This window comes from Haplochromis burtoni, unplaced genomic scaffold (genome assembly GCF_018398535.1).
Source record: "Haplochromis burtoni strain Fernald_Lab_line unplaced genomic scaffold, NCSU_Asbu1 Contig_87, whole genome shotgun sequence".
Classification (NCBI taxonomy): domain Eukaryota; kingdom Metazoa; phylum Chordata; class Actinopteri; order Cichliformes; family Cichlidae; genus Haplochromis; species Haplochromis burtoni.
The window spans coordinates 863,333-890,757 of NW_024582448.1; the positions used below are offsets into that span (position 1 = coordinate 863,333).

General features: G+C 38.8%; 1 protein-coding gene across 17 annotated transcripts in view; it reads right to left on the reverse strand.

Annotated features, from left to right (window-relative positions):
- Positions 1 to 1,723: 1,723 nt before the first annotated feature.
- Positions 1,724 to 27,425, reverse strand: part of obsl1b (obscurin like cytoskeletal adaptor 1b) — a 37,489-nt gene continuing 11,787 nt past the window's right edge. For 4 of the 17 annotated variants that reach the window (XM_014334687.2, XM_014334688.2, XM_042222492.1 and 1 more), the window contains 26 exons: positions 27,289 to 27,363; positions 25,254 to 26,627; positions 24,541 to 24,816; positions 22,329 to 22,604; positions 21,386 to 21,664; positions 20,945 to 21,220; positions 20,405 to 20,680; positions 17,978 to 18,238; positions 17,231 to 17,506; positions 16,855 to 17,127; positions 16,272 to 16,547; positions 15,917 to 16,192; positions 15,024 to 15,299; positions 14,667 to 14,942; positions 13,987 to 14,253; positions 13,626 to 13,892; positions 13,254 to 13,523; positions 12,491 to 12,757; positions 11,243 to 11,509; positions 10,569 to 10,681; positions 10,204 to 10,357; positions 8,449 to 8,610; positions 8,223 to 8,327; positions 7,658 to 7,924; positions 5,672 to 5,941; positions 1,724 to 3,144 (listed from right to left, as the gene is read on the reverse strand). In XM_014334687.2, coding sequence (XP_014190173.1) covers positions 3,134 to 3,144; positions 5,672 to 5,941; positions 7,658 to 7,924; positions 8,223 to 8,327; positions 8,449 to 8,610; positions 10,204 to 10,357; positions 10,569 to 10,681; positions 11,243 to 11,509; positions 12,491 to 12,757; positions 13,254 to 13,523; positions 13,626 to 13,892; positions 13,987 to 14,253; positions 14,667 to 14,942; positions 15,024 to 15,299; positions 15,917 to 16,192; positions 16,272 to 16,547; positions 16,855 to 17,127; positions 17,231 to 17,506; positions 17,978 to 18,238; positions 20,405 to 20,680; positions 20,945 to 21,220; positions 21,386 to 21,664; positions 22,329 to 22,604; positions 24,541 to 24,816; positions 25,254 to 26,627; positions 27,289 to 27,363 — 7,166 coding nt within the window. In that variant the 3' untranslated portion in view covers positions 1,724 to 3,133. The remainder of the gene's footprint in view (positions 3,145 to 5,671; positions 5,942 to 7,657; positions 7,925 to 8,222; positions 8,328 to 8,448; positions 8,611 to 10,203; positions 10,358 to 10,568; positions 10,682 to 11,242; positions 11,510 to 12,490; positions 12,758 to 13,253; positions 13,524 to 13,625; positions 13,893 to 13,986; positions 14,254 to 14,666; positions 14,943 to 15,023; positions 15,300 to 15,916; positions 16,193 to 16,271; positions 16,548 to 16,854; positions 17,128 to 17,230; positions 17,507 to 17,977; positions 18,239 to 20,404; positions 20,681 to 20,944; positions 21,221 to 21,385; positions 21,665 to 22,328; positions 22,605 to 24,540; positions 24,817 to 25,253; positions 26,628 to 27,288; positions 27,364 to 27,425) is intronic. The other 13 variants (XM_042222497.1, XM_042222499.1, XM_042222500.1 and 10 more) reach the window with 11 other exon arrangements.

Sequence of the window (27,425 nt, forward strand, 5' to 3'; positions counted from 1 at the left end):
AAGAACGACTTCAGCATCGATTTAATTAGTTCCTTCAACTCTAGTGGATAGGATAACACTCTGCCAAATGATATCACCTCATCTGGTGTTTTGTTGTTGCTAATGGAGAGAGTTGTCAAACATGCCAGCCCCAAATCTCCCTTAGTTATTCACTTGGGTCGAGATGTTATGACTGCAAAGTCCAAAGTATGATTTATATATGTTCAGTATGGAAGAAACCACTGACAACAGTTTAAAAATGTGTTATTCAGAGGATCACTTTTATAGAATATGAACTTTGAAATGATTTTTTTCCCCTTTTAATGGAGTATGGTGCCCAAACTCTGCCAGAGGTACAACAGCCACAGCAAGAGTCAAGGGTTCAGGTTTTTCCTTTAATTTGTCACCCACTGTTTGGCTCTGGAGTAGCTTTAAGAAGCAGATTTACACCACACTGACTGAAGGTCACACACACGTGTACAACAGCAAAAGTGGGTGAGGCTATTTTTTTTGGTTTGTTTGTTTGGTTGTTTTTTTTTGTTTTTTTGTTTTTTTTTTGTAAATACCATGAATTTATTGTGATCTAGTTTTAATGTTTTTCTGAGTTATCACTTGTGTTCGCCATCAGTAATGTAATATTTGATGCTGTCTTGGATAAGTTTGATTTGACTTTGCCTACTGTCAGTAAACTTGAATGTGGCGTGTACGACCTTATCGATCTGTATATTCAGTTTGATTTGAGGGGAATTTGCCACATGTGCTCAAATCCCAATTTTGTGTGTGTGTGTGTGTGTGTGTGTGTGTGTGTGTGTGTGTGTGTGTGTGTGTGTGTGTGTGTGTGTATTTCAGAGTGATTGCATTAGTTCATCTCTATTAGTTTTACTTTAAACAAAAGAAAAACCATAATCTCTCTTGAAGTATTCATTTATCTTTTGGAACATATGACTCGACTCAAGTAAAGAAGCTGGTTTAAATGAGCGCGTTCCTTCAACTGCAGCTAATAACAGTCAACAGTGGGGGGGAAAAAAAGACGAGATACTTTCACCTTCCATCAATAAAGCATGTTTTATTGAAACGGTCATATTTCACTACAGTACTTGACTTCACATTCCTCACACTCAACACAACATATAAGATCAAGTCGAAAGGAAAAAATGGAATATGGAACAGGTTTGATATGAAAACGGCAATCGTTCTCCACTCGACAAACATAATACCCACACGATAAAACCATTTGATAAATCAAGCATGCCCTGATCATCAGTCAAGGTGATCAAATGTGTTGTGTTTTTTCTTTAATTTTGGCCCAGTATATTTACATTACAAGCTGTTTGCTGCAAGACAGAAAGCTCTTTATTCAAAGTTTCCATGAAAACCTTTAAAAAAATATTTCTTTACAATGAACCAATGATGGAAACATTTATTGCGCTGACATAAAACCCAACACTGGTCATACCCATAAACTGTATATAAAAGATGGCGTTCAATGGACTTTCAGGTATGAAGAAGTATTTTTAATGGTTTATCCCGTGGTGGCTACTCTGATTGCTGAAAGAGTTATGGATCTATAAAAGTCTTAAGTCAGCGGTCCCCAACCCCCGGGCCTCGGATCGGTACCGGTCCGTGAGTCGTTTGGTACCGGGCCGCGAGAGTTGAGGCTCAGGTGTGAAATGTACGGTTTTCAGGGTTATTTTGTTATCGTTTTTTATCATTTACTCGGTTTTCCTTTGTCTTTTCACATGTGTTATGAATAAATCTTCTTTTTTTCGGTACCGGTACTAGTTTTATTTTGTTGTATTTATCCGCAACACCTTAAAGGCCGGTCCGTGAAACTAATGTCGGGCATAAACCGGTCCGTGTTGCCAAAAAGGGTAGGGACCGCTGTCTTAAGTAACCTCAGAAGTCCTCAAATTCCTTCCTATGTCACTCAGCATTTTCCTGATTGGCTGAATGAACTGCTTGATTAAGAGCATGTTGAATACAGTACTAAATTATAGTTGTTATGGCTAGAATATAACATAAAACTAAATAAAATTCTCATTGACTAATGACTTCTCACTTTTCATACCAGTTCCAGAGGCAGGAAATGACTAAATGCAATTACTGTTACTGTAGTTAAGTCAAATTTTCAGGTATTTGTGCTTTGAGTATTTATTTTTCTGATGACGTTTTACGTTTAATGTATTTTCTACTCCATTTTCAAAACAGGCTCGTTATTTAGGTGTGGGGAGTCATTATTTCCTACTGCATGCTTTAAAACATTAAGCCAGTTTACATAAGTAAATTGGAGTATCCATCACCAATGTTGTGCAAAATTTAAGCTGATGATTCACTCACTGAATTCCACCTTTATTCTGTGTACAAGTTGTAAATCAGCGTCGATAGCTTGTGCGAGATCTACTTATATCTTGTTGATTTCACCTTTTAATCTTCAAAGAACAGCAGCAGCACACCTCAGCTGATCACAGTCTGCCAGTGGGTTACATCATGTTGGGTAAGTCCATCTTTTATATGCAGTCTGTTCTCATACTTCATTCATGTGTTTCTGTTTTCTAAACCAAAAGAAAAAGTCGCTGCCACAACATCCACACAAAAACATGCTGTAATAAAATAAGGGGAGCCTAAAATTAATGCATAATGTTAGTTTCCTAATGGAAAAGGCCTACCAATGTGTGTATACAGACACACATTGAGAGTTTAAATTTTTGCTTTACATACATTATATTCCAAATCTCTTTCGAGTTGTTGTTGTTGTTGTTGGGTTACTTTAACACCAGAGACTTAAAGTTTGAGTATTTCAATCAGATTTTTATTTCATTTTATTCTATTTTCTTTGGCACAAATACACATTCATCTTAAGCTTTCATAACCCAGTTAACCCAGTCAAACCACTTTCACATTGGAAATTATTTACAACGAAACTCCAGTTTTATATAACAACAAAAAAACTCTTTGTAAATGTTCTCACACGCTGGCAAATGTTGTCGTTAAAACGATGAGACGATTAAATGAACTGCATGAAAATCCATCACAACCCTGTTTAAGCCACGTTTACAGACTGGATTTAAATATATAAGCAATTTCAGTGGTACAACTTCAGCCACCAGTATAATAGTTAAGCCACATCAAGGTAATTGTAGAGCAGGGATTTCACTCAGTGATCACCTGTGAAGCAGAGGAAAAAATTACTTTGAAGTCCAGAGAAACAAAGTCTTACAGTTGGTTCAGCGAGGCTCGCCATATTTTATTTTTTGATTTAATTAAACATAACTCTGACCGTTCTAGACAAGCGCCTGTTTCAAAGAAGTGATCCCTTTCAGTAAGTGGTTTTATCTGATACCCCAAAAGTACTGTCATGACAGATGAACTCGAGAACTCCCTCTCATGTTTAAATGAGTTCCCATGAAGTCATTTTATACTGGAACTGGACTATTTTCAGCTTTCCACTCTTACTCTTACCATTGAGATTCGGATTACCATTTACGAGCTATGACTCGCAAACTGTCTCCACTGTTTATTGCTAACTATTAGCTTACCATCTCAACCATGTGTGCACTACTTAGCTACCACCCCAAAAATGCTGTTCATCACATTTATTGGCCGGTTTTTAAGTATTAATGTTTAGCTAACACATTTGTTGACTGTTAGATAAAACTAAGGATAATCCAGAGTTAAATGATACTGTTAGCTATTCTTAACATAGCTTCTCCACATACCAAGCAGTCTGGTGTACCATTAGCCAACAGTTTCAATTGTTAATCTTAGATTTAGCCAATAATTTCCAGCTGTTTAGTGACAAATCTGTTTCAGCTGTATTTATCTATACTGTTGGATGATAATTTCATGCTAGCACATTTTTAATTAATAAACCTTTTTATTCACAATTGATGCTAACTATATCAACCATCCTTTTATGTTTTCTTTTCCGCTTTATTTTTCTATTGCATTACATAGAACAGTAATTCTAAACCAAGGATAAAAGTAACCCCTAACACAGTGTGAGCAGAAAACTGTGGATCATAGATTGCATATAAAAGAAAGATGCAGTTTTAGGATTGAAACGTGAAGCTAATGCGTGTGGGGGAAAAATGTCCTTGGTTCCCTTGATCTTGTTCTGTGACCTCAATAAATGCTTTGATAAGATAAAGAGCTTAAGAGCTAGTTGCAAATCTTATTTAATACAAAATGATCTGCATTTTAAAAAATTATAATACCCATTCTAGTCAAACAGGAGGATAAACAGAGCATGCAAGCCTACTTACTGTATGACCTGCTAGCCTACTTCCTTTGGTTTCTGACTCCTCACTCTTTACGAATCTTCTTTGATTAGATTAGATTAAACTAGACTACATTAGCCTTTATTTTCACCCTTGGCAGAATGTTATCTTGGATAAACGAGGAAACACATTATGTAAGATAATACACAAACACTCATTTACAATTTCACCTATTTCAATTTATTACTTTATGCAATAATTCATACCTATTTATCTTAAAGTTGGAAACTCTGCCTTTTTCCTCAAGGCATAAACTTATAATTAAACTCCAAAGGGGATACTTTTACCCCTGGGTAAAAATTATTTTTCTAAAGACTGATTCTTCTTTTATACATTCTATCTAAGATATTAAGAGACACGAGATCTAAAATTATGCTGTGTTTGCAAAATAAAAAAAAAACCCAAACTACCTACATGTCATGTGAAAGAATAATATTTTTTTGCCTTCCATAATAGCAACAATTTAAGCTTTTATTTTACAAAAGTAATCCACACATTTCTTATGATTTCTGAAGTCTGAGACCTGAAGGCAATCACATATATTATAAGATCCAAATGTAGATGCAGCTATCATGTGAGCAAAATTAAGTGTATTATAACACAATCAGAGCAAATCCATTTACTTCACCAGTGTTTTAATTGCTTTGACTTTTCCTACTCATGCATGGGGTTCTGCTCATGTTGCAATCTGTCCTCTTTTTTAAAGTTGAGTGAATTTCTGACAGTTTTACTGCCTGAACATAGCACACATTCATTTAAAAGGCGACATAATAAAACTAAAAATAGTTTAACCTACTCCTGCTTCGGCAGGTGCGTGCTCCATTTTGCTTGACCTACATGCCTGTTGATGGACTGCCACCATAAACACCCTATATTGATAATAGAACGCAGCACTGTGGGAGCCAAACATTTACTGTTTTTATTGCTTTGTGCTGTATATACCACGCCAAGTCATGCAACACACTTTAAATACGCCACATGGGCAGTTTGTTTTGTTCACCTGTAAATCTGCATATTCAGTTCATGGCAAAGAAAACATAATGTTACTATTACACTCAAACATCATTTTCTCCTCCAACTGTGCATCATTACACTTTCTATATTTTGTTTCTTTGCATTCGAATGGAGCAAATTCGAGACTTTGTTATTACCTCCATCTAGTGGTTCAGGTGTCAATTACATGACCAGGTTTTAAATTGCATGTTTAACTGGCTAGAGCATGACTTTTACAGCACACACACACACACACACACACACTCCTAAAAGTTAATAATAATCTATAATATTAAAGGATGTCTGTAGCCATATTTTGAGGATGAATTTGCGGACCTCTATGAATCATCTAAAGTTATTTCAAATATGCAAATAAACCTACTAAAGTACTGCCTCTTAAAAATTGCCATTATTCTACTTACTCACTATCCGTAGCTGGGCTTTGCTCTTTGTTTTCCCAGCTGTGAACTCTACCACGCCATTCAATTCCGGAGAGGTCTGCCTGAGGGTCAGCCTGTGCACTGTGCCCATCTTCTCCAGGCGTACCCGAGAGCTCGGCTGCAAAGGCTCCCCGTTCAGAGTCCACACGGGGGATTTGAAGACAGGAGCTGAGACCTCACATTCGAAGCAGGCCTCATCAGGAGCCATGACTTCCACATCTTTAAGCTCTCGGACCATCAATAAAGACTGGCCTGGGTAAGGTCATGAGAGAGAAAGCGGATACACATTTTTAAGAAGATGTCTTGGTCTGAACAGAGAAGTTAAAACAAAGGAGGCAAAACTTCCATCACTCCATATTTTTATCCCAAATTCATCCAGTTCAGGGTCACAGAGAAGCTGGAGATCATCCGAGCTGTCATAGGCCAAGGCACCCTATCTTACTTCACAAGGTAAGAAGTAGACAGTTAACTCTTTGAGGAGGCTGACACCTACTGGTTAAAAACAAAACAATTGAGGGTCTCTCCCTCTCTCTCTCTCCCTCTCTCCATGCTATGGTAATTAAGCCCCAATCAAGAAAACTGTTTTAAAAAATTAATTACAGGATTACAGGGAAGTACACCAAAATAAACTGTGAAGGAACAACTGAAGAAAAATCAACCAAATATGAACAAGGGCCCACCCGATCCCCTCAGAATCAGCTCATTTACATCCAATAATTTCTGTCTATTTAATAAAACTATAATTTATAAATTTTCACAGGCCCTGAAACTACAGTGAGGACACTGGAAAAAATGATTTTTTTTTTTTACAGTTTCTTTTAACAGCGTTTGAGTGTTCTAAGTACAGAATACAGCCACTCAAAATTTTCAAGACTGAAAAGCTGTGACCAGATTTTACAGCCACACAGTCAAAAGCGAAAGCTATAATCTTTAAAATTGTTCAAGATTTTATTCTATAACCAACTCTGAACATCAGTATCCAAGGAGATATTACAGATTCACTACCAAAATCGAGGATAACACAAACATCCAGAGCACTGAATGTCAGACTACAATATATTCAACAATCTTTTTAACAGTGTTGCTCCTGCATACTAATTAGCGGTTAAGATGCTGGATGGATGATTTTTTAAAATTACAAAGTCAATGTCTTACATTAAAGAGTCCGGCTGATATTTTTCACGTCAGATTATGTTGCCAAGAAACATCCCATGTTTTTGCCTTTTGGATCATCATCATTATTATTACATTGCTTTCCTGAAAGTTAAACAAAGTCTTTCTTTAACTGTTCCCATATTTACAAAGCAGCGCCACTGTAGATTTTCCCTCCCAGGAATGACCTAGGAGGGGTTCTTCTGCTGGCCATGCTCTCATTCTGTTCTCAAACAGGACTCTTTCATGATTTAGGCAAATTTGTAAACCACCACACTATGAAGTCAGTGTAGAATCAAATTAGTGTAGATGATTTTAATTTGCCCGTTTGGGGACTTATCTATGAACATTACTTTATATCACCCATGATCAAGTTAAATAAGGTGATTGTGAAATTAAAACAGACTGACTCCTATATAAAAATGTGCCGGGATATTACACCTTTCACGAAATAAGAAATTACATGTGGTAACTCTGCTGTTCCAGTAGGTGGCACTATCTGGTTATATATGCACACACAGTATTTGCTGTTGCTACTATAAGAGAGGGATTTTATCTTGTTACAGCTCTAATAACAAACTCTGGGTATTTTAATAACAGACTCTGGGGGGAAGGGGTGACAAAAATGTAAGTCCTGACATTTGTCTCTACAACCCATTTTATGGGATAATCAATGGCACAGAAATAAAAACAGACCTAGTAAAGGTGGTGCATGCCTAGATAACAATATCCTGCTAAAAGAACTAGACCTAACTTTTAGTCAGATGTCATTTTTGTGCACTGATGATGTTAAGCTTTAATGAAAAAGCCTCTTACCCTCCACTGTCAGCTTTGCAGAGCAAGTATAATCTCCAACCTGCACACTGTATGTGCCCTCATCATCTAGCGCCACCTGCTGGATGATCAGCTTGCGATAACATCCTTCGCTGCAGATCTCGAAGCGTTCAGAGGGCAGGATGACATTGCTGCCTTTGTACCAGCGGATGCTACATCTGGGGTTGGATACTGTGCAGTCCAAGATCACACGGCTCTTCTCAAGGGCCGTCTTGTCTTGCAGAGGTTTTACAATACTGACTGGAAGCTCTGAAAGGGAAGGAATGTCGTTTAAATATGGGTCTTATTGAAATCACAACACACTGAGGTAGACATCGTAACCTACCTCACCTTACTTTAATGATTAGAAAATACATATTCAATACATGCACTAGAGACAGGAAATGTGAAGCTAAATATTGATTGCATTGAAAAAATGAAATTTTACTGTTTAGTTGGATTAATTGAGCAAACTCACTGAATTAACCCCCCAAAACTTAAGGATCATCAGGTTGCCCCAGTATGGTTTATCCATTCTAATTAGTTAGTAGGTGCATTATTTGAATACCTTCCACCTCCAAGTAAGCAACAGATTCAATGTGCCGCGCCACAAACTTAATCTCTCCAGAGTCCTCTGCTCGCACGTTGCACATGAGAAGAAAATGTTTTGTCCCTGAAATGAAAAAAATTCTGAAATGTTTATTATAAAATATTTTTTCAGATTCTCAGGTTTTCTTTCTGGTTAAAGCCTAAAAAGTATTTTTGTTTGTTTATTTGTTTTGGTTTTTGCAAACCTTCCTGGCGGATCTTAATGGTACTGGTGGGCTGTATCCGCTCCCCATTTTTGTACCATTCCCCTGGCACATCCTCCACTGAGATCTCACAAACAAACACAGCGTTTTCATCCTCTTGGATGTCCAGGTCCTCAAGACCTTGGAGGATCACCAGCTCACGCTCTGTAGAATTCAAATTTAAAAATATGTATATATAAATACATATGTATACATATATATATTTAAGATTACAATGGAGTCCTCATTCACACATCCAGCAGACATAGAACATATAGATGTTGCAGGCAGATGGCAGCATTGTGCTGTATTTGTAAAGCTGAAAGCCACCTCTTGAATGCAGTTTCAACTCCTTACTAAAACAACATGGCCATAAATACCAGCTACAGCCAGCAGTACTAATAATTTATTATTAATCATTAATTAATTAATTAACTTCCCAATCTAATTAGTAATAATAGCCTAATAGCACTATTGGGGCTACAATTATGAACATTTTATTAGAACAATATATTTGTATAGCTAAGTTTCTCATTTTTCTCAGACACAGAAACTTTTAACTAATGTATTTTTTATATGTAGCTCTGAATCTGCAAATATTATTCTGATGGTATCCACACAAGTACAATTTCTTAATAGCTCATCTTGATTTTTAAGAAGAAAGACACTTATTCTCTGCTGTGTTCTTCTTAAACATTAAGAGAACTGCATTATATGCACATGTAAGTAAGTAAAATTTTATTTATATAGCACATTTCTAGATAAAAGATCCCAAAGTGCTTCACAAGGTATAAAACAAAAACAGACAGTTAACAAAATGCAATTCTAAAAAGATGTGTTTTTAGTTGTTTTTTAACAGTGATCACTGAGTCCGTAGATCTTAAGTTCTGAGGAAGAGAGTTCCACAGTCTGGCGGCCACAGTGGCAAAAGCTCTGTCTCCCTTGGTTTTCAGCCTTGTATGCTGAACAACAAGTAGGCCCTGATCACAAGACCTCAGGGACCTACTAGGGACATAGGGCTGTAAAAGTTCAATGATGTAGGCTGGTGCTTGTCCTTGAAGAGCTTTAAATGTCAGAACCGGTATCTTAAAATGGAGATACTAATCTTACTAGTACTGTTAGCCAAAAAGCAACAATATCTCCAAAATTAGACTACTCTACTACTTGATATAATGGAGCCTTAACCACAACCTCAAATCGCTGGCAGGCAATACAAAATTATATTTAGTAACTTATTAAGTTACTTATTTGTTGTAGTTTGGTGTAGTTGTGTTCAACTACAACATGCTTCAGTGAGGTTATTGCTAACTGCTAACTAAAGCTTGGCTTGTTTGAATTGCGAATAATTGGTGATTGATGCTATAATGTCCAGCTATACCAGCATAAATACCAATAATCAGGCACGTGGGCTTTATAAGTGTTGAAGCAACAGGTGATTCTTGTTGAATACACCGGCTACAGCTGTGTAGCATTCAGGTTCCAAGCCATCTAACAGTGTCTGATCATAGCTCAGAAGATGACCTTGGTAGTAATTGTGTAATTCTGAATAAAAATGCCCAACCATTTGATGTGGCACTGTAGTGAGTCATCATTCTAGTTTTTGTGAGGTCCTTATTGCAAAAAACACCCCATCTCATAATATCGCTTCTTATCAAAACTATATAAATTTAGGACCAGTAAGAATTTTTTTCAAAACCTACAACTGCTTTAATACTTGGTTGCCATCAAGTTGGTATCATTTTACATAGTAGACTGTACCGTAGACTTCCACAGTGCAGGATGTAGCTGCATCTCCTGCATCGCAGGTGTACATGCCAGAATCACTGACTTGGCATTTCATGATCTGGAGAAACCGTTTCCTTCCCATTGCATAAATGCGCAAGTCTTTGCTGGTCTTCACCTCAGCCCCGTCCTGAAAATGATAAGAAAACACAAAATAAAACAAACAAATGCAGTAAAATTTTACTTTGAACATTCTGCAGAGATCAAGAGTTGGTTTGGGGAAATTACTCTAAAAAAAACTTTTAACATCAATGTTTTCAGGGTGGTTTTTTTTCCTGTGGTCTTTTGTCAGTATCACAAATGTTGCCAGTAAAGAATAAATAAAAAAACCAAACACTGACCTTCATCCATTTCACATCCACGTTGTGTCTTGACAGCTCACACTCGATGGAGATTACTGCCCCTTCAGGGAACCTCTGGTTCTCCAGTTTTCTGAAAACGGTCACTGGGGGCTCTGGTGCAGAAAGAGATTACTTAACAGCCAAAATCCTGCTTAAATTTCTTCAAACGCATTGCTGCTCAAAATTAAAGTAACCTTTAGGAGTAACTTATATGGATTCATTGCGATGACATTTTCATCCAATTGTCATCGACAGCATTTCATACTGAGCTCAAAGGGATGATGCATACTGAGTGACTGGTTATGGAGTGGATTATTTTACAGCATGAGGTTAAAATGACACCTGACAGAAAAGACTCAACCGAGCTACTGCTTTTCACTTGGTTGGGCTAGGCCAATTTGTGTTTGTAACACGAGCCCGGATAAAGGCAGTGGTAGCAGTGCTGTCAATCCATTCTGTTACATGCCTCCACTAGTTGGCACATGGCCAGCGTTGAGTAGGCCACTTTAGCTACCAGTTTAAGGTCACAACAAAATGAGTAAAGTTGCAGTTTGCCTGCTGTGAACAGAAGTGCATAATAAGTTGGCCTGGATTGCTTACATGATTATTGAACTAAACAGTTGAGCAATTTGCACTCATTATCGCAAAGCTGCTTCTCTTTACAATTTACCTACCCTTTACAACAAGCCTTGCAGAGGTCTTCAGATTCTCTATGCAGAACACAAAGGTGCCAGTGTCTTCTACTGACAGGTTAGAGATAGTAAGGCTGTGGACTTGTCCTTTTGCGCTCATACGGAAGTGATTAGTTGGCTTAAGCTTGAGTCCGTTTCTCATCCATGTGCCCGGGACATTGGGATGGGACACCTCTACCTCAAAAGAAGCCGTTTCCCTCTCTGTGGTTTTAATGTCAGTCAGTCCCCTCTTGATTGTGATTTTTCGAGCTACAGAGGCATCAAAGTGGGAAAAGTCATGTTTGAGAGACTGGGAACCTAACACAGGCATTTTCATTTCAGGCATTTAGCGCTGAGCAGACATGGCGTCCTTTTATAGTCGAAGAACAGGCGTGGAGTCTTTTTGGTGCACAGTGGTTAAACAATACAAGCTGGCACGTACACAAGCCATTTGAGCACTGGGCTTTACGCAAAAGCCCAGTGCACTTTGGAAGGGCCAACATTTTTCACTTATTCTAACACAGACACACATTCCCTGTGGAAAAAAAGGAGTGTTTATTTTGGAGACCTGATGACAACAACCTCAATTTTGAAGGCCAGGGTGTAAATTTAGATGCAATAGGAGGAGATCCAAATTCATAGGAGGTGCCAACAGCAGCCTGAAGTACTGACTTTCCCCTTCCCACCCACACTAGTGTTGAAAGAACAGCCTTTAATTCACCCACTGGCCTGTGGCTCATAGGACTACGAAACACAAGAAGCATCTGCAAAGAAAAACAAGCATAAGTACATCTTAATCACCACAACCTACCCGTTTTACAGTATGCCAGGCCTCAATGCTCTCGAGAAAGTTAAATGACGCTTATTCATAGGAATTTTCTATTTTGTTTACAAAATCAAATTATGGGCTGTGAACAGAGGCATCTTTTAATTATCAAGCATTTAACCCTTAGAATAGAATTTGGTGTGTCCCGCCCATGTGTAATTATCAGGGCTTTGTTGGTCCTGCGTCACAACAGAAAGCCCTGGTCCGAAAGTCAGCTTGGGCTGTAAGGATATCACCTGTTGGATTCCATCATATTTCAGTACAAGTGCCAACCTGGTCCCCAGGTCACTCAAATTACTCTTACTCAGTTAATTGAAATTTGCCTTCATATGAAGCAGTGATGGAGGCTGCGCGTGAGATGGGGTTGTCGGCAACAGCGGTAAACAAACAACAACAGGGCATAGTGAGAACACGTGGGCACTTACGTTCCACTGTGAGCTGGGCTTGTGTGCGGTCATGAAGGGTTTCACAGCTGTAGGTGCCCCGGTCAGACATTGACACTTTGTGGAGGGTGAGACTGTGTTTGCGGCCCTTGTGCTTTAGAGTATACTTGGCCCCAGGGTGGATTAGCACCCCTTGCCTCATCCACTGCACCTCTCCCGAATCCACACTCACCTCCACTTCTAGAGTTGCTTCACTGTATTCTTCAGCTACAACTGGTGTCATTTTCTTACTGAACAGCACCTGTTGCTCTTGAAGTGAATGTTAGGAATTAGTACATAACAGCGTGTCAACAGTTTTACTGCATCACTTATATTCAATTACAGTATGCTTAAGTTATGTATGTGCTTTTTGTTAAGTCTACTGTGAGGCCACACCCAAACCAACGGGAATATGTAAACCAGCAAAGGTGCATGGCAAGTTTAAGCACAGAGAATGAGTAAAAAGCTCTGTGGGGCCTTACCCCCTGCAGTGCAATGCACGCCAAAACCACTGAGCCACTTGTCTCTGTCAGTAACCAGAGGAATTCTGATATGAGAACCTGTGAGGTGCAAGCTGTCAAAGTCACCTTTTCAATAGTTTAAAGTTGTTTGCAAGGAATATGTGTCATATATGCCATTAAAGGGAAACTACTCCACTGAAGCTTGATAGTCACCAGAGAAAAATAAGGAAACTTAATGTTGAATATTCTAATCTCTATGGATTATTCAAATTTGTAAAGTGTCAATCGCAGGGGCCGCAACTCACCTTGAACCTGTAGTTCTGCCTCTGAAATCAACCCCTCTGCATCAGCTGTCACTCTGCTGCTATCTGAAACCATGCAGTTGTTGATGCAGAGCATGTGGCATAGCCCATTGCTGGAAACCACAGTGCGCTTGTTCAGGGCTACTTGCTTGCCGTTTAAGCGCCACACCAACTTGGTGTCCTCTGGTGAAACCACACACTTAAAAACTGCATCTTCTCCTTCACAGATGATGACATTGCGAAGCTCTGCTATGAACTCAATAATACGGGGGGCTGAAAAACATTCATATGAATTGTGAGCTCAAACTTTGCTCACATGTTACAATTGCACATTGGCCAGCATATTGTCTCTCTTAAAGATTTACATGGACCTACTTTCTACAGTAACAGTGGCTGAGGTCTTGTCATCTGTGGATTCACAGACATATTCTCCACTGTCTTCCTCCATTAGTTGGTGGATGGTAAAGCTCCGCTCTCTACCTTGAGCCCTGATTGTGTGCTGACGGCTAGGAGAGATCTCGTTGCCATTTTTTAGCCACTGAACGTCTCCTTTTGGCTTGTTGATCTCACATTGTAACGTAAGGCGGGTTCCCTTTAGAGCCTTGATATTCTCCAACTGTCTGATAAATTTAACCTTCATTTCTGTTGGGCAAAGAAATACAGTTTTAGATCATGGCATCTTGTAATCAAATACTTAGAAAGAGAGGTCACATTTTGTTAAGTGATAAATTCCTACCTTTCACTAAAAGACTGAAATACATCTCATCTGTCTTTACGTCACAGACATATTCTCCAGAATCAGACAGCTGCAGAGGATTAATGATGAGCTTGTGGGTATTACCCACACTGGAGATGTGAATGTTCTCCTCGTTCAATAGTTGGCCATCTTTCAGCCACCGAACATTTGCTCTTTCATGGCTCACAATGGCACACAGTGTGACGCTCTCGTTTTCATAGGCTGTGATGTTGTTTGCTTTTTTATTCAGAAACTTGGCTGGCGGCTCTGAGCAAAAATACATTTACAAAGAAGCTGCTTGAAATTCCAAGTGCAAGCATCATTAACCTCCTAGGACCTGGCGTCCACATATGTGGACATCACATTTTGGGTTGTCTAGACCAAAATACTTAATTTTTCTCTACAAGGGCCTGATATCCACTTACAAGGACGTTATACTGCCACTGATCTATCAAAATTTAAAACGAATGTCCTCATATGTGGATCTCATTTTTCTCAGAAACAAAAATTAGGTAAAAAAAAAAATCTGGTAATTCATTGTTTTTACAATCATCAGTTCCCAATCAACCCAAATAGCAAAGAAAAATTAAAAATGCATGTCATGAAAGAGTTTGGGTCTTAGGAGGTTAAACCTAGTCATATGAAATTCTGACACCTCTTTGAACATCATCTTAACTTACCTTGGACCTCTACAATTGTTATCAATTTGTCATCGAGGGCATCGCAAATGTATTCTCCAGAGTCCGAGGGCTGAAGTCCAGAGAGAACAAGCTTCCTAACAACGTCATAGTTGTCAATTTTTACGCGAGTATCTGGTTTCAGTCTCTTGCCGTTCCATAACCACTCAACTGTGGCGTTTGGCCGAGACACTTCACACTCCAAAATAAGATCATCTCCTGCTACCAGTATATGATGCTCTGGGTGGCCTGCATTTCCAATGATCTGCACAGGAGGCTCTGAACAAAAACAAGCACATTATCATTTTGTGTTCAACATAAAGGAAAGACAAGTTGTTAAGTATTTATTATTAATATTACCTTTGACAGTGATATAGAAGACTATTTTATCATCCACTGCATCGCATGTATATTCTCCTGAATCTTCAAATGCCGCATTTAGGACCACCAGAGATCGGAAAACACCTTGCTCTTCGATGCAGTATCGCTCATTGTCATCAATAAGCTTGTCATCTTTATACCAGCTGACTGAGGCATTGGCTCTTGAGAGTTCACATACAAGAATAATGTCATCTGATACTAAGAACTGTTTTTCTATTTTTGCATCTGTTTTTCCAAGAATTTTTACAGGTAATTCTGAAAATGAAGAAAACAGAACATTCCATTTATTGGAACAGAATAATTGCCAGACCATCTGCAAAGGGAAAAAGTATTCCTTCACTGCTAGCCAATGGTTGCAGGACAGTCAAGCTATATACGCTGCACTCGCAAACTATTCCCCAAATGATAGTGAAACAGTCTGGAAACCATTTGCCTTCAAAGTAAAAGTTGTGCCTTCTAAAATGTGTTTGTTAAAGCAATAATGTCCTTACTTTTTTTTCCCAGGTTTTACTGCTGCTTGGAGTGTAAATGTAAAGTGTTTGCAGACAAATCTCTATCTTTCATGCACACTACAGGCAACTGCAGCAATCTGCTAGAGATCAAAAGAATCACAAGGTTTTTGGTGCTGGGACACATACACATCTTTCTCTAGCAACTGGAGATCAGCAACTAGTCTCTAGGCCTGTTTACAGACAGTACGTCTGTGTTAAATCTACACCATAGATATGCCATAAGCACAAACCCTTATGAAGCCTTCCTAGAAATATAACCACACATCACCATCAATGCAGCCTGCCACTTCCATGGGCAACATCAGTGGCTCTACATAGATTCACCCCAGAAGCATAATTCAGGCATGAGGCTTAACCTACCTTGCACTATCACACTGAAATCCATTACATCGTCTTTTGCGTCGCAGACATATTGCCCAGCATCTTCCACTGTCAGCGAGTGAATGGTCAACTGACGGATGACGCCATCTTCAAGGATTGTGATGTTTCTAGAGTCTTCGACTTCTTCCCCATTCTTCTTCCAAGTGACTTCAGCATTTGATCTTGAAACCTCGCAGTCTAGAACTAGAGTCTCCCCAGCCATTTTCTCTACTCTACTTGCCATCTTCCGAGGACGAATGAAGCGAACAGGAGGCTCTGTGTGTTAAGTGAATCTTAAGTTAGAGTGGATATATGCTGACATAGCAAGAGCCTTCTAATTATTAAGTTTAATTACCTGCTATGTTTACAAAGAACGTCTTGGAGTCATCCGCTGTGTCGCACACATATTCTGCTGAATCTTTGACAGTGGTTTCAGGTATAATAAGTCTTCTGTAGACACCGTCCACCTCCAGAATGAGATTGTCGTTCTCCTCCACCTCGAGTCCATCACGATACCAGCGTACCATTGCATTGGGCCGTGAGATCTCACAGCTTAGCACCATCCTCTCAGAGGTCTGCTGACATAGTTCCATTTCTGACTGACTTGGGGATACAATCTTCACTGGAGGTTCTGAAAGTGAACGGTATCACCCAGCTTTTCAATTAAAACAATACTGCATAATAGTGTAAAGGCTTCTGTATGCAGCAGTTAAAATATTTCTCAGCTCTTTGCAGAGCAACAGACCAGAGTTAATTTCACCTTACCTTGGTGGGAGGCCATTTAGATATCAATATTTTAGCCTTAAAAATGTTATGATGATGCGTGACATTGACTAGTTTGAGTTAAATATACCAACCCCCTAATAGGACATTGTGCTCCTTTCTCTTATAACAGTGACACATGCACAGACAGTATCTATAGTGTCAGGTGTTTGTACCTGTGATATTTAGGTGAAAGAATATTGAATCGTCAGCTGTATCACAGACGTATTCTCCAGAATCCTCTACGCCACTAGACAGTATCTTAAGTCGTCGATAAGGCCCTTCTACCTTGAGCTTGATGTTCTCACTCTCTTGAAGCTTTTGACCGTCTTTATACCAGCTGACCACACCACTGGCACGAGACAGTTCACAGCTTAGAATAATTTCATCGGGGACATGACGGTCAAGGTGGACATCCTCCTTGGGATAGATTATCGTCACAGGAGGTTCTTTGGGGGAAGAGTACAAGCAATTGAAGCCACATCTGTATATGCAGATACAATCAGCAGATGTTTTTGAATTCTGGACTGTTGTATTTGAGTATTTTATTACCTCGTATGTTAACTTTGAAGACTAAAACGTTGTCTCCTACACGGGATGTGTATGTAGCTGTATCGGACAGTTGGGCTGAATCTATAATCAGCTTTCTTTTGGTGCCCTCTGCTTGGATTGTAACATTATTGGTTGGTTGCATTTCAGTTCCGTCTTTGTACCATTTGACAACACCATCAGACCTTGATACTTCACATGACAGAACAAGCTGTTCATGTTCCACAACACTCTGGAAAAGGTCCCTCTCTGGGATATCAGCAAATGTTACCGGTGGTGCTGCAGAAAAAAACAAAAACAAAAAAAAATACTAAAAGTAGTTTTCGGATGAATCTAGATCTCATTATTTATGCTCATGCACAAGTTTTCACAGCCTAGTCATGCTGATTTTAAGATTTGCTGTCAAGGTAATAACTCCTCACAGACATCAGAAGCATTGGTGGGTGTTAAGCCACATTTGAAGTGATGTAAAAACATATGTGCGGCAGTGCACTCATGAAATACTATTTACACAGGTTTGCAGAAAAAAAAGTTCATCATAATACATGCTGGACACTGAAGACGCTGTCCTAAAATGTAAAGCATGTATACAGAAAGCAGCTAAACGTTTAGACGTTTAAGAAAATCAGCTACGATGGATACGATGATGATCAGGTTTTGCTTTGTTAAGTATTAGAGGTCATGAAGGTGTACAAAACAGAACAGTTAAAGCATTTGCCAAGAAAACATGGCCAAAAGAGATCATATCACCTTTCACCTCCACACAGAAATCGTTGAACTCTGAATCATCATCAGTTTTACAATTGTACACGCCAGAGCATGAAGATGTGGCCGGTTTCATAACCAGTGTCCTCTTTTTGCTCTTTGAATCAACGTTTAGTTCCGATTCTGGCAAGAGTTTTATTCCATCCTCATTCAAGCAGGTCTGGATTGCAGAATGTGAGATCTCGCACTTTGGTTTTATCAGTCCGCCTGCTTCAAGAGGATCGTTCCTCTCAGCCTCTGGAACAGCTGAGAATCAAACCCATGCTATAGGATCTTCAATTCATTAACAGTAACCAGATAGCAATGGTAAACAGATTTGTGTTTGTTATCCTACACTGTACAACTTACTTCAGTTTTTATAGTCAAGGTTGAGGTATGCCAACAGTGATTTTAATTAACTGATATTTGGCTCCAGAATGGTGTAAATGTTGTTTGGCAGACAGTGAAATCACACCATTATTTTAACATATAGCACTACAATGTAGTATGTAATAATAGTGTAGTATGCCTGGTCTCATTCCTAGGGAGTCAGATACTGTTGTTGTGTCAAGACGGGCATCTATCGGGTACCCACAAGTTGTCCTTTGGTGTTGGTGCAGTGACACACTGGGTTTATGGTTCCACCCATAAACAGGTCTTACTTCAAAGTCATAGCATATGGTCACTCATAAAGTATGAATTGGCACCATATTTAAACTCACTGGGAAGCATAATTTCTCAGTGCGCATGGTCACTTTTGAGAAGGGGTTTTATTCCAAACCAAGATCTTTTCCTGAACCTAACCATTAGTGTTCAGTGCCTAAACATACAGTCCAAACAAAAGTTTAAGACCACTTGAAAAATGGCAAAACATTATATTTTGCATGGTTGGATCATAGCAAGGTTCCAAGAAATGGGAGTGAGACAAAACATTTTTTTGAACATGCAGTTTATTGAAAACAATGCTTAAATCGAAACAGGCTGTTTTACAGCTGATCAAAAGTTTAGGACCACAAGCCTTTAAAAGGCCAAATCTGTGCAAAAATGTGGATTCATTGTCATTTTCTGTCAGGTAGTCACACTGTCATGACGTTCTGATGGCAAAGGCAAAAAAATGTTCCCTTTTTGAACGTGGTCGGCTTGTTGAACTGCATATGCAGGGTCTCTCGCAGTGCACAATCGCAGCTTAAATAATCCTGAGGGTTATGGAACCAAAATGTCAAGTGGAAAACCCCCAAAATTTCACCAGCACTGAGCTGGAGGATCCAGTTGGCTGTCCATCAAGAAACTGGACAGTCCTCAACCCAAATTAAGGCCATTACTGGTACCGACTGCAGCCCCATAACCATCAGACACTGAAGGGCTTCAAAAATAAAAAAAACGTCTCCTTGACATCATTTTCATTTTCTGGTCAACCTCAGACAAGGCTGAAAACAACAGAGGTGGCCTCGTGTCCATGAACGCCACAGAACTGACCGTTTGGATTTTTCAAGAGAGCACCAAACATTGGACATTGAAAGGTGGAAGAAAGTTTTATTCTTTTTATTCTTTTACTGGGTTTTTTTGGAGGTGTGGTCCTAAATTTCTGATCAGCTTTGAAACAGGCTATTTAGTTTAAGCGTTGTTTTCAATAAATTGCATGCTCCAAAAAAATGTTTTGTCTCACTCTCATTTCTTGTTGTTGGTTGATCCAACTATGTAAAAGAAGATTTTTTTTGCCATTTTTAAGTGATCTTAAACTTTTGATTGAAGCTGTAGTAAAAAGCAAGTTAAAATGAAACTAATCAGTAGATCAAAACAACATAAAACGCAGTCAAAAGACAAACAAGGCATCTGTTTTTTCAAAATTGTATTATATACTGTATTATAATTGATCAAATTGTGTTTTTGGAAACTTTAGAGGTGAGGATTATATTATTTTATATTAGTTGCTGAATCTGGCTTCATTTCTGATCAACCTATGTTTCTCAACATTTTCAGCAGTTTCCTGAGCCCTTAGTCTGTGCTGATTTACATAGACAAAGACATTTATGTCTTGAAAAAGCCTAAATTTAAATTTCTTTTCTTTTTTATATCTCAGTTTTGGTCTCCACCAGTTAAAGAGCCAATCTATTTGGCTCTTTAACTGTTTTTTCTTTTTCTCCGAAAAGCTGCAAGTGTTATTTCTCTGTTACATTGTTCTGGAAGCAGGGTTGATGAAATTTTAAAAGTGAGTAATTACCTATCTGTGATCAAAATTATAGCAAAACCTCCAAATTTTACATTTTTAATTTGGATAAATATGTTCACCAACATTATAAACAAGACGAAGTACATAATCAAGCATTGACACATCTAACTTATACATTCAAATATTGTTCCCTAAGCTAGTCTACTAGCAAAGTATTAATAGATGGTTAGTAATTCTGACGAAGCTCAAAATACTTAGATCACCTGCAACATCCACCTTGAATTCTATATGGTCATCTGCGGCCTCACAGCTGTACATCCCAGAGTGTCTGACTTCTGCTGACTGAATGACCAGTGCTCTCAGTGTTTCTTTAGCTTGGATTTCATATTCACTCTCTGGAAGTAGCTGTTCTCCATCTTTGTTCCAATAGACTTGGGCAGTTGGCTCTGAGACTTCACACTGCAGCTTAATTGGGCAGCCTGCTTCAACAAATTTGTTTCTCGCAACCTCTGGAATCGCTGAAAACCTCACAGGAGTAGCTGGGGGGTATTAAAAGATTTGCAGAGGACTGCTGTTAAGCTGACAGAGCATCATTTAACAAGCAGTGTGAAAATAAGACTTTTTGGGTTTGATTAATTTAGCACAGCTAGGATTAGACTTGGTTTTTCCACAAGGTGTTTTCAACTGCATGAATAAAAAGAAGTGCCTAGTTTAAGGGTAACTATGGTAACTATGGCCATGCTAAAATGCCCCAAACTCACACTTGCAAACTCTTTAACTGAAAGGGAATGTAAGAAAATCACCTTCGACGTCCACGTGGAATGTCGCAATGTCATCTGCAAATTTACAGCTGTAGAGACCAGAGTCAGAGACTTTAGCAGAAGGAATCATCAATTTTCTGAAGTTGCCATCTCTTTTCATATCAAGCCCAGTTTTGCAGAATAGCTCCAAATCATCTTTAAACCAGGAAACCTGGGCGACAGGGTCTGAGACCTCACACTGGAGGATAATCGGACAACCAGCTGCAATCAGCTTGTATTTTTCTGACAGTGGGAGTGGCATGATCCGTGACGATCGGCCTAAAAGAGGAGAATAACAAGGGAACTGGGTAAGATGCTTGTAGTAGGCAAAACACAGTCCAGCCAGTCATACCATTTTCCCATGATCATTCAAATCAAAGTATGTTTCAGCCACTTACAACAGAGAATAAGAACCATAAGACGACAACGATAGAAATAAATCACCTTTTACATCCACTTTAAAAGTCACTGTGTCATCTTTTGTTGAACATTCATAGGTACCAGCATGCGCGCTTCCAGCTGATGGGATGAACAGTGTCCTTGTCAGTCCATCTGACTGTACTTCCACATTGTTTTGTGGCAGAACTTTTACCCCGTCTTTATACCAGTCGACATGAGCAGAGGGATCATGAGAGAGTTCGCATCTCAGGACAATGGGAGCGCCTTCTTCGACGGACTTGTTCCGGTCATTCTCTTGAAGCTCTGAGAACTTCACAGGTAGGGCTGTAGGTTTTTAAAATTGCAAAAGATTGTCTTAATAAAGTGTCTTTAAATATTAAAACTACACTTTATGCAGTTAGAAATGAGTAGGAACTTAAATTCAACCAAAGCAGCAGACAGCTGACACAGGTCTTTAAGAACAAGGTGCTTTTGACAAAACAACATAAACAAGAACTCAAAGACATCTAGAGTGTCTAGAAGAGCAACGATCAATATGAAACCAACAAAAAGTACAGGTTAGACATAAGAGTGTTTATGGCACAAGAAGTGCATATGGTTAGTGACATTAAAAAGAATAAAGTAGACTCAAAGCTTTCTTTATATATTGGATATGCTTAATCAGAAGCTGCATTATGACACCACATTTTTAATGAGATGTTTAATGTGACGATGTCCTATATTCTTTCATTCTACTCTTATTAAAGTGTTAAAAAAGGGGTCATCATGAATAGGTGTGACTGGGAGTAGTTTTTCTTTAAAGTCACATAAAAAATTACTTACATTTGACCTCTGCTTTTTTAACGTGGCATGAGTAGTGTATTAGGAAGGCCGGGAAATGAACAATTTTCTGTTAAGTCACTACAAAAACGTGACTAAATCACCTGCTGTTAACCTGTTAGTGGCAATGCAAGACAATGAAAGCGCTGCAGAGTTTTTTGAGCATCACCTTTTACATCCACAGTGAACTGGATGTCATCATCCTTTGATTCGCAACGGTATACACCCGTGTGAGCCCGCTCGGCTGATGAGACAACTAGACTCCTCAAATTTCCCTCTGACTGGATGTCTACTCCACTCTGAGGTAGGAGCTTTGTTCCATCCTTGTACCAACTGACTTGTCCAGTGGGGTCTGACAGTTCACATTGTAGAGCAATGGGATAGCCTGCTATGACCGTCATTTTCTGGTCAACCTCAGACATTTCTGAAAATGTCAGAGGTGGAGCTACAGGATTGAATGTAAGATAGAACTGGTCAATAAAACATGTACTGTAATGGACCAAAAGAAGCAAAGCAAAGCAAAACCCTAAAACTGAAGCTTTCCAATAAAATCAATAAACTACGTTAAAATTTTTCAAATTTGTATTTGTAAGGAAAGATTCAGCTAGATACATTTAGTAAACCTGGTCTACCAAACGTTTTATTAATATTAACAGTCAGTCTTGTAAGAAAGTTATTGCATTAATTAAAAAAAAAAAAAAACAACTGAGGTGGTTCTGCAGTGACAGCAAATGTATGATAAAGTATACTTAATTAGCAAAGGTTTATGTTTACAAATGGTTTAAAGTCGTTTTTTGTTTTACACATTCGGCCAGTACCTACAGTATGAGTATAGAAGATGATTTAGCCTTAAGAAAATTCCTGCCTTTACAGTAGGAGGCTGGAAAGTTGGAATTCTTCCAATGTTCAGTCACCTTACTTAGTCAAGCAAAGAGTGAGTGTACTAATGAAACCCTGGGTACCTGACAAAGCAATTCAGATTTATTTTGACACAACTGTGAAGACATCTAAGACATTTGGGTCAAAATACCTTTGCCTGCGTCAAGGCTGTGTGCTTCTGTATACTGTCTTGGCAGGGACAAGGATTTCATTAATTGGATATTATGACTTAATGATAGGGTTAATATACTGAATCTTTGGGCATGTTTGGTCAGTTCACATGTCAGTGATGTCCCACAGAGAGCCGTAATGCACCCCTATTAAAGCTAACTAAGGGTATTTCTCCACAAAAGAACGCAGACTGTGTGCTACCTGAGTGCTTGGCAAATTAAAGATTTTGCAAAACACTTAACTTCCTCTTGGATAATAAGTCAAAAAATCAGATTAAGCCGCACTGTCTTTCTAGGGCAACTTTAGCTAATTGTAGACAGTGCCTAGTTCTTTCATTTTGATTTAAAGATAAAATAGAGCATGGCACAGTGTTTGAAAACTCTCATTCGTTAACTTCAATGGAGTATGCTACAAACTAAGTACTAACTTGGACAGAGCCTTAATGTCCCCTGAGCAGTGTTGTCAAAAATAAGCCTAGGATTAGCACGATTAACACAACCTGCAGACATGTTAATGTTTTGTTGTGCAACATAGAATGTGCAAGAAATTACCCCACTTGTCAATTTTGAGGAAACCATTTGCGAACAAGTGGCTAAATGTGACTGTAGAAGTTGTCACAGCATATTCAAAATAAAAACATCAGACACAGTAGCTTACTGGTGTTAAGAAGTCATGTGACCATGGTGTAGTTCTTTGAGATTGTACTTACACTTCAGAAATCATACAGTTGGAATTCATTTGCAGAGATTATCCTGCTGAACAAATGTGTCATGAATTTTTATTTTACTCAGAGCTTATTTTCTGTGACAATCCAAAAGCATTTGGAGAAATCCAATTGACTTTTTAATTAAAGGATCCAGGGCCTACAAAAAATTTCATCCCAGCAGAACTCCCAGAGTGCACCACACAGGTAGCTGTAGTTTCAGTCTCTGTGATTCATGGACTCAGACATCATAGAGTGAAGTCATGAAAGCACATGACAGTGGTTACTAGTTATATGTAATTTAAATATTTGGATTGTACTTATTGTACTTATACTTATTTTTCTTTTAAATTAACATAGTCCAAGAACTCATTTTGTGCAGATTGCAAATGATTACAGTAAAGTGAAGTTTTTCAATCAGTTGAGGTTTTGTATTTAAATATATTAAAGTGTCTTGATTTTTTTTTTCTATCAGAGAAACTGTTAAATCTGTCTACTTTATGGTAATTATATTTTTCCAGAAAACTAAAAAGAAAGCTTGCTTTTTGTGAGTAAAGCAAACTTATTTGTATGCAAATAACCTCCACTAAAATCTAATTGCATAACAGGTGAAAGCATCTTTTGTCACCTTTAACATCCACATGAAATTGCACTGCATCATCTGTTGTCTTGCAGCTGTAAATCCCTGCATGAGACAGTGTCGCAGATCGGAAAGTCAGTGTTCTTAAAGAACCATCTGCCAGCATGTCCTGCCCAGCTGCTTCAAGAAGTTTTATTCCATCCTTGTACCAAGTAACTTCACCATTAGGATCTGATATCTCACACTGCAGCGTTAGGGGTTCACCACCTTCAACAGACTTGTTCCTTTCAGCCTCACAAAGTCTTGTAATTCTCACAGGCGGAGCTGGGGATGTTTGAGGTAACATCAAGAGAAAATTGCATCACTATTACTGACTACAACAGAAATGAAGCTTTAAAAACAAAAGGAAAGAGCAAATCAAATTCTAACATCAAGATTAGTCATGCCAATAAACCTTGAGAGTTAAAATAAGTCATAATAAAAATATGTCCTCGTTTATTAGTAATATAACAAGATGTGTCTTTGGTTAGACTTGAGATACCTGGGCATTCAAGTTAGGATTTGAAGCCAATGTATTTACTCTTTGCTCTATTTTGAATGTTCCTCCCAGACCACCCAAGCTCAAATTCAACTACTGAAGTACTTTTAGTGTAAATAAAGTCAAGTGAGTAGTTATAGAGATTGCCAAAATGTAAAGGATTGCAAAAAAAAAGGCAATCTCAATCATTGTGCCCGTTCATTTTTTGCTTGGTAATGCTAACCATTTAAATCACCTTCAACAGCCACCTTATATGCAGTGACACTGTCACTCCAGTAACCATCATGTGTCCCTGAGAGGTAGAGCTCTTCTGATTCTACCGTTGCTGTCTGCTTGATATTGCAAGGCTCTGCATAGTTGGTCAAATGTCTTTTCCCAGAGTTAAATGTGATGTCTACTTGTTCTTCCGTAGTCTCCAGGGTGCGATAAAACTCTGCGGGGACTGTTGCTTTCTGCCTTGGCAGGGACAGCACTTCCAAATCGTTAGAAACTGCTTGTCCTGTATTATCGGGATGATCCAATTTGACATATGCAGACTGCTGCAAGTCGTATGGCTCTTGTTGGAAAGTTTTTACCTCTTTAAGGTTAGAAAAATCCAATGATTGAAGGGATGCTGTTTTAGGGAAGTCACTGAGCCCCTCTGAAAGATCAGCAGATTTCTGTAGGAGTCTGTTGAACTCCTCTGATTGGTCAGTTGCAGTCCATAAAGAGTTATAGGGCCCCTCTGAATAGACAGTTTCGGTTTGTAAACGGTCACAAGGCTTCTCTGAAAGGACAGGTGGGATCTGCATGGAATTAAAGGCCCCCTCTGATTGGACATCTGCAGTCTGCAATGACTTAAATGGTTCCTCTGATTTGACAGCTACAGTCTGTAAGGATTTAAAGGGCTCCTCTGATTTGTAACTTTCAGAGATTATGGATTCAATCAGATCCTCTGACTGTGGAGTTGCAGTTTTGAAAGACTCAGAGATCCTGTCTGATTTGATTGAAATCTGTAAGGTGTCAGTATTGTGCTCTGGTGTTGTAGCTGAATTCTGTAGAAGGCTGCCTAGCTCTGACTGGACAGATGGTGTCTGTCCTAAACTATGTAGCTCCTCTGATTGGAAAGTTAGATTCTTGGAAGTGGATTCCTCTGACTGAACAGTTGCAATTTGCAAAAACTTGCAAAACTCATCTGTCAGAACAGCTGTCTGCAAAGAATTGTCAGGTTCTTCAGATGGGGCTTCCGTATGCTGTACATAGTAAATGAATTCCTCACCTTGTATATCTTTGAGCTGTGTAGTGTGATGGTGTGTGTCAGACTGAGTTGTTATTGGGTTTACAGAGTCATGGTACAGTGGACATTCGGCTTTTTCCATTTGTTGACCATCATAGAGTTCGTTCAGCTGTTTAGATGCAGTGCAGTCAAACATATATTCATATGCTGACTGAGAAGTTGGTGTATGACTGGAATGGTCTTCACATGTCTCAGTATCTCCAGCCTTGCCACCGGAGATCCCAGAATTGTATTTTGAGGACACCCGGATAACTTCAGCAGGATAAGCCTCCTCTGTGGACTTGCTCTTCTCTTGGTCAGAAGAGAGCCTTGGCGATGTAGCTATAAGCATTGTGATGTACACAGAGAAAGGTTTTCAGTGGTTGATGGTCTCAATACTTCTTCTTATAACAGAATTTTACATCAGTGTGGGTTAGCATGGAGTTATGGGATTATCCATTGCAAAGACAAACAAGAAGATCGACCAGGTTTGGTCTGAAAGTGAGCTCCAATATGTCTTCCTTCAACTGACTCCTAATATTCTCATACCAAAAATCTGTACATTAGCACCATAAAAACCTATGGTACATTAATTTTGTTGTCTTTGACAAGAGTTCGTTGTCATTGCAACGGGGAGACGTTCAGGGCAGCAATGTGAATGAGAGGATCTGGTGATGAATAAGACATAAGATGGACTTTAAGAGTGGTAAGTTGCTTGTTACAAGCAAAGATGACTGTTAAAATGAAGAATGAAGTGACAAACACAACGTATATGTTAGTATGAGAAGCAGCTACACAGCTACTAATCAACCATTTAAGAGGCAAAAACAGCAGGAAATGACCTGAAACCAGTGATGACAATGTGACACAGAGCAATTTTCTAAAGGAAAAAAGATTTACAGATGCCTCAGATGATTGGGCTAACAATAAAATACACCACTATTGTTAGTGGCATTTGTGTGCTTGGTTAAAATGGATGATTGATGTTGAAATATCAAATCACCTTTGCCATCCACTGTGTATTGGGTAGATGCATCAGCTATTTCACCAATCTCATCACGATAGTGACACTGCTCTGCTGTTTGGACAAAGCCAAAGAGAAAACAATGAGCTGGGTGATAGCGTTACATATGTAACTTA